The sequence below is a fragment of the Limulus polyphemus genome, unplaced genomic scaffold (genome assembly GCF_000517525.1).
Source record: "Limulus polyphemus unplaced genomic scaffold, Limulus_polyphemus-2.1.2 Scaffold7855, whole genome shotgun sequence".
NCBI classification, from domain to species: Eukaryota; Metazoa; Arthropoda; class Merostomata; order Xiphosura; family Limulidae; genus Limulus; species Limulus polyphemus.
The window spans coordinates 22,691-33,740 of record NW_013673465.1 but is presented as its reverse complement, the minus strand read 5'-3'; the positions used below and the strand labels follow the sequence as shown (position 1 = coordinate 33,740).

Below are 11,050 nucleotides of genomic sequence, written 5' to 3'. Positions count from 1 at the left end.
CACAGTCACTTTAACTTAAACACACGCTATAATTCACAACGAACGATTCACGCACTTTACTACCGCACTTGACTCAATTGTCCATCTCTCCCTCTTCAATCTGCAATTATTCATATATATATGCCGTCACTTCTCGCCGGTCTTATATATACGAAAATAGAGGGCGTCTGGAGAACACTCGAGGCTTCACGAACGGATATGATCTTTCTAAAATCTCATGACTAGTGTCACGTGACTTCCGCTGTCGTAACATCGGAAATTAACAAACGACCAGATATGCAACAATACTGTACTCTCCTCTCACGTCGAACAAACTGTTGTTGATAGTGGCCAAACAATGCGAATTTAGATTCATATGTAAAAGCACAAATTTCCAGGTTTGCATATTCTATAACACAGTGTCTTCAAATATTAAATACCCCTGCTTTCCTTTGTCTAAAGTTATGACACACTATTTCCACCCTACCTTCGGAATGACTTAAAGATGGCCCCCCAGTGGCACAGCGGTATGTCTGTGGACTTACAATGCTAGAATCCTGGTTTCGATACCCTTGGTGGGCAGAGCACAGATAGCCCATTATGTAGCTTTGTGCTTAATTACAAACAAACAAACAGACTTAAAGATGAAAGCGTAATAAAGAATTAAATTTGTTTGTTACATAGTACACTGACATAAGATTAAATTTGTTTGTTATATAGTACACTGACATAAGATTAAATTTGTTTGTTACATAATACACTGACACGATGTTAAATTTGCCAATTAGTAAACTGACACGATATTAAATTTGTCACATAGTACACTGACATGAGAAATATAGCGCAATGTAGAAAACACACGGACTTCATGATCAAGTACGTGACAGTAACGTTATTTCCGTACAATATCTAGGGTTGAATGTATTTACAACTTGATACTGGTAATATCTCCTATTAGCAAACCCCTTTGTAGGGTCCTCTTAGTTACGCTTTCTAATCTGCCCAATTTGAGGACCGAGCCATATTGTAGCCCTGAACTACGGTACTACTATATTACTCTGTTACGATAGCGGAAGTCACGGTACGCTGGTAACACGTGGTGAGATTCTAGAAGGATCCGGGAACCTCACGTTTGCTAGATGCGCTCTATTTTTAGTATATAAGCCGGCAGATAAATTGATAACGGGGGATAATCGAGCCAAGCCGTAAGTTAAGTGTGTAAATCTTTGTGAATTATAGCGTGTGTTTAAGTTAAAGTGACTGTAGAAATTCTGTGTGTTGCAAAGTTGTATTGAGGAAGAATAAACTAGTTTTATTTAAGAAAGGACTTGTATCGCTGAAGTTCCTCGGGAAGAATTTTTACGGGAAATTAACAAACGATCAGAGACGTAACAACTCTTTTGTTGGTAATAGTTACAAGTTTAGGATATTACCTTTCTGTTTAGTATCATTTGCTCTACATATCGTTTATCAATTTCTTCATGAAGGTAAATGCAACTGGTAATTTACAGCTAATTTTGTAACTAATAGAGAGAAAATATGCACGTCAGATTATTTATATTATATAGATACATGCATTTATATGTGGAAAATTGTCTTGTCAGTTGAAAGTAAGTATTATACGTACATTCGTTACTTTACAATAATTTATTGTGCAACGGTACTTGCTTATTGCATTCTGTAGAGGGCCTGCTCAACGCTTGATTGTATTTATTTTAAGTAACTTTGAAAAGGTTGCTAATGCGTTACTAACAATTTAAAGAACTATTATGTAGTAATTTACGCTGTGTGCATAGTTAATAATATTGTGCCGGCAAAGGGTTTTATATATTTCTTTACTTGTTTATTGTGATCACAGTGAAGAATAATAGTAGTGAATACGAGTTAACTGATTTTGATTACCCTTTTTTTTAAATAAACACCCCTACCAAAAAAATTGGCACCCTTTCATAGTGCATATACTTTTACCGGCCTGCACAATTTTCGTATTATCCCAGAAAAATCAGTTAAATCAAATAGCAGCGTGTCTTTTAATCATATCCGTAAAGTAAAAAGTAATAATTAACAAAGCATTAAGTGATTTTATTTATATATATGTATTATTTTTTAAAGTAAGCCCATATTCTGAATCAATACCTGATGTTATTGTGTTAGAATGAGACAAAATGATACTTCTTTTAGCTTTGTCGGTTTGCAAAACATTCTTCTTAATACTGCATATTATCCGTCATCAGAGCTACTTTTCTACTAGAACGCGTTTAGTAGCTTTGATATACACACACCTGGTCAAAACTGTAAAAGAGAAACAAACAATATTGCGAAATTTGAAGGAGGGGCGAATTATGAAAGCTCATTTCAATTCGTTTTAACCTCCAATCGGAGCCGTGCTTTCAAAAGGTAAGTCTGTGGGAACTGGTGGAGGATGTTTTTGCTTAGTTGACCACCACCTATCAGAAAGTGGATGACCTATATTGAGAAGAAGCTTACTAGTTTGGAGCTGCGTAGTTTTCTGCCCGTGACAGTTTGAAATAAGCCAGTTTCACGTGTGAGAAATAGACTAGAAGTACTGATCGGGCTAGCCGGTTCTGTTACCTTTGATCCGTCATTACTGTAGATCTTTACTTTTATATGACCCACTTTAGACGCTTACCGCTGGGGCAGTAGTTCTCTATCGCATTAACTGTGTCAGAGTTAACGTTGTGTGACTTATTTATGATGCAACCAACAAAATTCAAACTAACCGACGAGTGTATGTGTCACTGTTGATTACTAATTCTTTTGGTTTTACCGAGTGAAACAATATTATCCAGCTAGGATACTATAACCAGGTAAGCTACAAATGTTTATTTTTGTGTGTGTGTGGGTGGGGGGGTCTAACACTGGCGGATTTTTTTTTAAAAAGGTCATGCATACATTGGTTGTATTTACTACTTAAACTACGTTTCTTAAACTTTTAATAATACAAGCACAGAATGAGTTATTATAATTTTCCTATTACTGGTATTAATGCACTACTACTACATCGAATATTGTAAGACAGGAATTCGTATCTTGCTATATTTAGGTAACTTGACAGGTTAGTATTTCCAGAATTTTCAATCAGCAACACCATTCTTATCTAAATAAAGAAATCCATAAAATATCCCAAAAATGTATTGTTATTTTTAATGAATCTGGGCAAGAGACAGACCAGCCAACTTGTTCTTATTATATATCTGTTCCAGGCCACGATTTTCTGTAATCTGTTTGTTATTTTGTTCTCAAATTGTACTACATATAAACGTTCTCCAGGTATTCTTAGTAAGCCTTAAATGTTTCATCTGCGCTACTATCATAAGGCATTCTGTTGAGTGTGTGTGTATATATATATATATATTAATATTTACCTTTTTAGAAGACAAGTCTGAAGACAATTTCGAAGTGGAAATCTATCCAGGTGTAAGGCTCAACCATGCTTCGTTACTTAACGTATCCTTTTCAATATCCAATCACCTTCTACAACTGGATGATGTCAAAAAGTGGTAAATAAAACATTTTTATAATTTTAGATGTTATATTTTTAAATATCCATAAGAACATTTAGCTTAAATCTGCGGATTTGGTGTAGGTCTAATGATAGTTTCTTAAAGATAATATTTTATATTTGGATATTAAAGAAAATTGCGACCAATGAGAAATCATGCTTACGTTTAGAGATATTTAACACATCAAGAATAATGCTTAAATTTAAAGGTAAGCATTTTTAGCTAGCTGATTACTAATAGTATATATCGTTCAAAATCATTCATTTTAGGCCACATTTGGATAATTGTGTTTAGTCTTGGTCTTTCTATCTTAGGAAGGACATTGAATTGTTGAAAATAATTCAGAGGATGGTTACTAAAATGGTACCCGAGATGGAGGGGTTATTATATGAGGAGAGATTAAGATCTCTGAAATTGTTTTCTCTTAAAAAAAGAAAAATTAGAGGGTATCTGATTGATGTGTTTAAAATTGTTAAGGGAATTGAGTGTGTTGATACATCATCATTTTTTCATATTTAACGACGATAATAGTAGGACTAGTAGACACAAATATAAATTTTGGCAAGGTAGGAGTCATCTTCAGCTAAGATAGTTTTTTCTAACATCGTGGTTGGCCTTTGGAATGGATTGCCTTCGGATGTTGTAGAGGCAGTAAATTTAAATGAGTTTAAGAGAAATCTTGATAACTATATGAATGATAAGAGCTAGCTTTAAGATTTTTATTTTTTAAACTTATTTATTGGGGACCTCTGCGCAAGTACATTTAGTATATACATCTTCAAACCACCATATATTGGAATCGGTTACATGTTCTATCACTACATGAAGATCATTATCTTACGTTACAAAAATTAAATATTTTCTTTACAAAGTAATAGATTGGACCATAGCTGAATACTCCAAACTTTTCACCATGTTTGATCCTGGTTGACCAAAGAATGCAAAAGAGAAGTTTCTCCCACATTCACGTACAGAAACTTTTCACCATGTTTGGTCCTGGTTCACCAAACAATGCAAAACATATCGTTATCCTCACATTCACGTACTGAAACTTTTCACCATGTTTGGTCCTGGTTCACCAAACAATGCAAAAAATATCGTTATCCTCACATTCACGTACTGAAACTTTTCACCATGTTTGGTCCTGGTTGATCAAAGAATGCAAAATAAAAGTTTCTCCCACATTCACGTACAGAAACTATTCACAATGTTTGGTCCTGGTTCACCAAACAATGCAAAAAATATCGTTATCCTCACATTCACGTACTGAAACTTTTCACCATGTTTGGTCCTGGTTGATCAAAGAATGCAAAAAAATATATAGTTATCCTCACATTCACATTTATTAGATCTCTTATTTACGCTTTCAAGCTATATTCTTAACCTAAAGGGCTATATGTTTATATAATACACTTTTTAGGGTATTTTTATGTGCAAAATAACATATGTGTTTTTATTGTGGTAACAAAATACTACATTCGATACGATTAGTTTCTAATGCTTATATGTTTAACATTTTTAAAACAATCTGAGAATAATGAAATTTAATAAAGGTATAAAACACATTTTTCATAAGATGTACATACGAAAGCTATTGATTGAATAGTAAATAACTCAGAAAAATAACTCCTCTCAGGGTTACATTACTAGATGTACATATCAAAACTATCTAGTAGTAAATAACTCGGAACAAAAGTGCTCTAAGGGTTACGCACATTCTAGATGTACACATCAAAATTATCGAGTAGTAAATAACTCGAAAGACATCTCCTCTAAGGGCTACATACATTCTAGATGTACACACCAAAGATATCGAATAGAAATAACTCGGAACGAAAGTCCTCTAAGGGTTATGCACACTAATAAAAAGAATACCCACAAAAAGCACAGATTGGCATGCTTAATGGATTTTTAAAAAATGACACACCTTGTTACAAAGTAAAAAAGGGGGAGAAATGGCATACAACATTAAATAAAGTATAAAATAATTTGTAAATAAATAATAATAATGATTCATTGTTAAGAGAAGTTAGAAATTGGTCACTGATGGTATTTGTATATAGATCATCTTATCAAGAAGAAATTACACGATTAGTTGTGTTTATAGAAATAACTTTGTATATTTTTTGTGTAGGTAATATAAGTATAACACATCTTTATATGTATTAGTTTAACATTTTTGAAAACTATAATATTCAGCTACAAAACAGAATCACAATAATTTTAAAGCACATTTCGATAAGAAACAAAAAGTTCTGCGTTGTAAGAATAAGATACAGCTGCGCTTGACGCAACGTTTAACAGAAACTTGTACGACACCAGTGAGCTAGATGCTACGGTCGAGTGTGTATTGTTCTATATTGCGGTGAAAGCAAGTTTTTTATTGAGTGTAATTCGTTTGCAACTTACTTTTATTTGTATGTTTTTAAAACCGTAAAATAGAGAGTATTGTATGTTAGAGTGTAAAATTCCAAGTATGACACTACGTAATTATTTACATAGTGTAGGTGGATCTGATTATAACCCTCCTTGAATATGTCATGTCACTCTGCTGTAATCTGACCAACAAGTTTTTCTATCATACAATTACAAGGTAACTAGTTAATGTTTCAACTTTAATAGTTTTCTGTGTGTGTACGTAGGAGAGAACAACTTTCATGGTATTTCTAACAGGTTCTCTAGTTATCAGCTTAAATAAAACTTATAAGAGGCACTTGAATTTTTTGACCAGTACAAATATGAATAACAGTTGTTGTATTCGTTTGGAACGTGTGTGTGTGTGTGTATGTATATATATATTGAACCTATAAATCTTCACATTATAGTTGCTGAAGTCTTAATACTGCTATGAACCTGTCATTTCTCAAATGATGGTTGCTGAAGTCTTAATACTTTCATGTTTCAAGACAACCCAGGAAGTACATTCGTAACTTTTAATATATTAGTTTTAAGTTAAGTTATTGTGTTATCAACATGTGTGATCAATGAGTACAACCGTATTTTGAGTATGTTAGACAGCAAAGGGGGGGGGGGGTCTGGGGAAGACTTCTTGCAATCTCCCTCATCAGGGTTCAAAACACGAAAGACGTGGCGAGACTCCAAAATTGTTTTAATATAACGTGCTCAAACTCTGTATAAATGTAAACGAATATAATGAGGTCTACCAAAATAAGAGTTCAAGTGTGTGTATGTTTTCTTATAGCAAAGCCACATCGGACTATCTGCTGTGTCCACCGAGGGGAATCGAATCCCTGATTTTAGCATTGCAAATCCGAAGACTTACCGCTGTCCCACCTGGGGACATAAGAGTTCAAAAACACATTTGACTTTTATGCTTCATACATTCACTATATATAACTGTACAAATATATGTAATGAAATTTGCCCCCAAAAATTTAAAGGACATAATTACAACAAAAAAATATGTTTTCCGTTAGAGGATTTATTCATTTATTTATATTTAATTAGAATTCTGGTTTAATATATTTTAATCTTTAGTTCGGAAGCGACATCTATATTGGTAAATTTTCCACAACTTGTCAGGAATAAAGAGACGAGTTAGTATTTTAAACTGCATTCTACATGTTTATGTTATCTTTACCTAAGCAGTTGATGCAGTTGTGACCGCATTATATTAGAACAAGGTCAGAAGAGTTCTGTGACCGTGTTAAAGTACGGAAAGGTTAACAAGTAGATGCTCGAGACATTAAACTCTTCGCTCAAAATCAATAGACTTGTTGCCTGCACTGTTACACCCACTTCCTTCTAAATATATAAATATTTTTCACCACAAATTAATACACTATAAAGTTACTTAACGGTTATAAAAGCTATTTTTGATTTAATACAATTTTCAATGTTGTGATACACTTCTCGGTACTTTGTTGGTACACTCGTTGTGTTGTTGTTATAACACAGTACAGTCATTGTGTTGTTGTTATCGCACAGTACAGTCGTTGTGTTGTTATTGTTGTCACACAGTGCAAATGTTGTGTTGTTATTGTTGTCACACAGTGCAAATGTTGTGTTGTTGTTGTTATTGCTCACACAGTGCAAGTGTTGTGTTGTTATTATTGCTCACACAGTGCAAGTGTTGTGTTGTTATTATTGCTCACACAGTGCAAGTGTTGTTGTTATTATTGCTCACACAGTGCAAGTGTTGTTGTTATTATTGCTCACACAGTGCAGGTGTTGTGCTGTTGATATTATTATCACACAGTGCGAGTCTGTTATTATCATACAGTGCAGGCATTGTGTTGTTATTATCACACAGCAAGGGCCCTGAAAGTGTTCTGTTTTAAGAGCAAATTACACCAAATAAAGAGTAACGAATATTTCGATTTCTTACTTTCGAAGTTCATATGCCATACGTGATGATGACAAAACCTTGTCGAAATGTTGTGCATTTGCCGTTATGTTAAACTTATATTACAGTTTTTCTTCATTACCCATTCAAGCCGTCTCCAAGCATGATTAGTCTCAAAGTGGGTTCCTCGTCATTGAATATGTTATGCTGTGTTGTAGGCTACAGAGTCTATAATTCTTCTCGTGATTTATGGCATATGTACGTTTTACTGACAGTGCAAATTGCAACATACTACTGTATAGTGGTGCGAGTGGTTAAAATAGGTGACCCCTCCAGGCGGCCTTCAGCCCTCTTTCGGGGAAATTAGAGACGGCCGTGCCTGAACTATAGGAATCTCTGAAGTTGTAGTTTTACTGTCGTGACGTCAGTAGAACGTGTGCATGCCATGAATCACGAGAAGAAGAATGATGCACTTTGTAGGCCACAACACAGCATGGCATATGAACTTCAAAAGCAAGAAATAAAAAAAATTGTTACTCTTAATTTTGGTTTTATCTACTCTTGAAATAGAACACTATAGGGGACCCTGCGTAAGTGCATCTAGTCTATTTGATGAATTCATGTATTAATTTAGTTGTGTTTTGTTTGTCACTACCCTGCTTAAAGATGAAGAACAGCAAACGTGTAAACTTCAGTATTTTTAAACAAAACAAGAGGGAATCCTCAATAGCGCCAGCACTTGAAATTCTTTTAGACAGGATTAGAGTAAATTAATCCATGAGACCTTTTTCCCACTTTTTATTAGTACATTTTTGTACGCCTGCAATACCAAACGTGGGGCGCTCGTATACCTGCTTCAATTTCACTACTCATCAGGATCGCTACCAGCCGACCCTCAAATCGAAATTCTTTTAGGCAGGATTAGAAAAAAGTAATCTATGAGAACTTGGGCGTGGATAAATACATCAATCGAAAGTGTTTGACATTTTGAGTCCAAACTGTACTTAGATCTAAAATCGGTCGAGAGATGACTGAGCTATGAGCTAAAAGAAAAATTAATTTCAGAGCCGTTATGCCGCGATTGAAAAGAAAAAAAAACTCAAAGTCGTTCTACGAGCTGCTATGCCGGGGCTAAAAACTGTTATACATCTTGCGTATAATTATAGATACACGATATTATCAATTTCTTTCAAGGCCGGCGCTAGTGGTGGGACTAGGGGGGCTAACCCTCTGAGATATCGTTGCTCGCAATCTAATGTTGTCCATAAATTTCATTTTAGATTTTGTCTCACTTTCTCCTTTCCCTCAATTAAGAAAAGCTGAAGCCATATCTGATTTGTTAACAATTGTAACAGTGCCTTACGAAAACTAGCTTGAGTAGAATTTATAATGCACTATGAGTCCGTCTGATCTTTTTATGAATTTCTGTATGTCATATGATTGTTTCTTGTCCCATATATGCATGGAAGTAAATTGCTATCAGAATAATCACGTAACGTTTGCCAACATAGTTATATAATTTATAAATTATTTATCGTCAAAACTTTGGTTTTTTAGTTGAAAAACTTTCACAAACACGCTGCTTTTACAAAAATTCTTACGTACAGATTTAGGATTAAAACATATCATGGTATTAAACCTATAAGAATATTTCTCCTCTCGTAAAATGTATTCACATTTCGCTGTTATAAGGAGAAATCTCGTTCATTATTGACCTTACATCGCAATGAACCTTTAAGCGAAATGCCTGAATCGTACCAACAAATATTATTTACGTAAGTCTTCCCCCCCCCCCTTTGAACTGTTTGAACTTTCTTGGGTAGATTCCTTTATCCTCCGTCTTTAATCCTGTCGATATATTATGAAAACAAAACGGTGTACCAATCTATACAACAGTTTTCTTTCTGGAATAAACCATTTCAAATAAGAGTAACAATAATAACGTCCCCTAGTGAGTCAGCGGTAAGTTTACAGACTTACAACACCAAAACGTGGGATTCGATTCTTCGCGGGTGATAGATCGCAGATAACCTATTGTGTTGCTTTCCGCGAAAAAAAACCAAAAAAAAACACGCAACAAAAACATTAATAATAGCACCTTAACAATTGGTATAGCCTTTGCCCAGATTTAACGAATATTATGCTGTGAATATTTTGGTATTAATTTTGTTCAAATGTAAATGTAATTTAAATTTGCTGTGTATTTACTATGTATTTTGCGCCTGTCAGTGGTTCAGTAGTAAGCTTGAGGGCTTATCTCGCTATAATTCGGAGTTCGATTCCTACGATGGGCACAGCAAACATTAATCATTCTTTGTGCTTAACGGAGAAAGGAAACTATATTTTGCACCGGTGTACTGAGCTCTTTAAAATTGATTTTGTCTAAGTTTATACAATACTAACGTCAACAAGTTTTGTTCATTTTACTCCAGGTAATTACAATACTACAGAACTGGCTTTGTGAGTTGTTGACTAGCTGTCTTCCTTCTATTCTATAACTTCAAAATCAGAGATGGCTGTACGCAAATAATTGTTGTGTAGCTTTGGGTGAAAATTCTGAAACAAACAAGTAAATAACCCTAAAAACACATTTTTATGTCGCAACGAAATGTCAGTAACTATCACATAAAAAAGGCTAATGGACGTCTGCCCTATCGTCCTAATCATAAATTTTCCCCTGTTCTTATCTTGGTTCATATTAGGAAGTACTTTTGTGAAATGCCCATGAATAACTTAAGAAGGGTGACCTGTCAGTGCTCTGTTGAAACAAGGAAGAAGGAAATTAGGAGATGAAGCAAAACATTCGAGATAAACAACAAACGGTACTGCTAGAGAAGATGGGAAAAGTCTACGAACCTGACCTACACAAACTACATGCTCAAAACAATATCGGGAAAAGGTTCACGAGTTTTCGCTAACTTACATGCACTAATAAAAGGGTATATATCTTAATGTTTGTTTGTTTTGTTATTGAAGTTAAGCACAAAGCTACACAATGCGCTATCTGTGCTCTACCCACCACGGGTATCGAAACCCGGATTCTCGCGTTGTAAGTCCGCAGACATACCGCTGTACTACTCGGGGGCATATATCTTAATAAAAATAAGTTTAACGCTTAACAATTATTTAATAGTATCTTAGAAGTAAATAAACGTCAAGGTATTAAACTCAGTTTAATTATGGTAAACATTTGTTTCAGATAGTAGACCATAACTTAAAAAAAGGGAACGCCACTGCAAAA

At 34.5% G+C, this 11,050-nt stretch overlaps 1 protein-coding gene across 1 annotated transcript in view; it reads left to right on the top strand.

The window, feature by feature from the left end:
* The first annotated feature begins 2,514 nt into the window (after positions 1–2,514).
* Positions 2,515–11,050, top strand: part of LOC106474921 (elongation of very long chain fatty acids protein 1-like) — a 24,900-nt gene continuing 16,364 nt past the window's right edge. The window contains exons 1-2 of the mRNA XM_013935620.2: positions 2,515–2,807; positions 3,374–3,500. Coding sequence (XP_013791074.1) covers positions 3,431–3,500 — 70 coding nt within the window. The 5' untranslated portion in view covers positions 2,515–2,807; positions 3,374–3,430. The remainder of the gene's footprint in view (positions 2,808–3,373; positions 3,501–11,050) is intronic.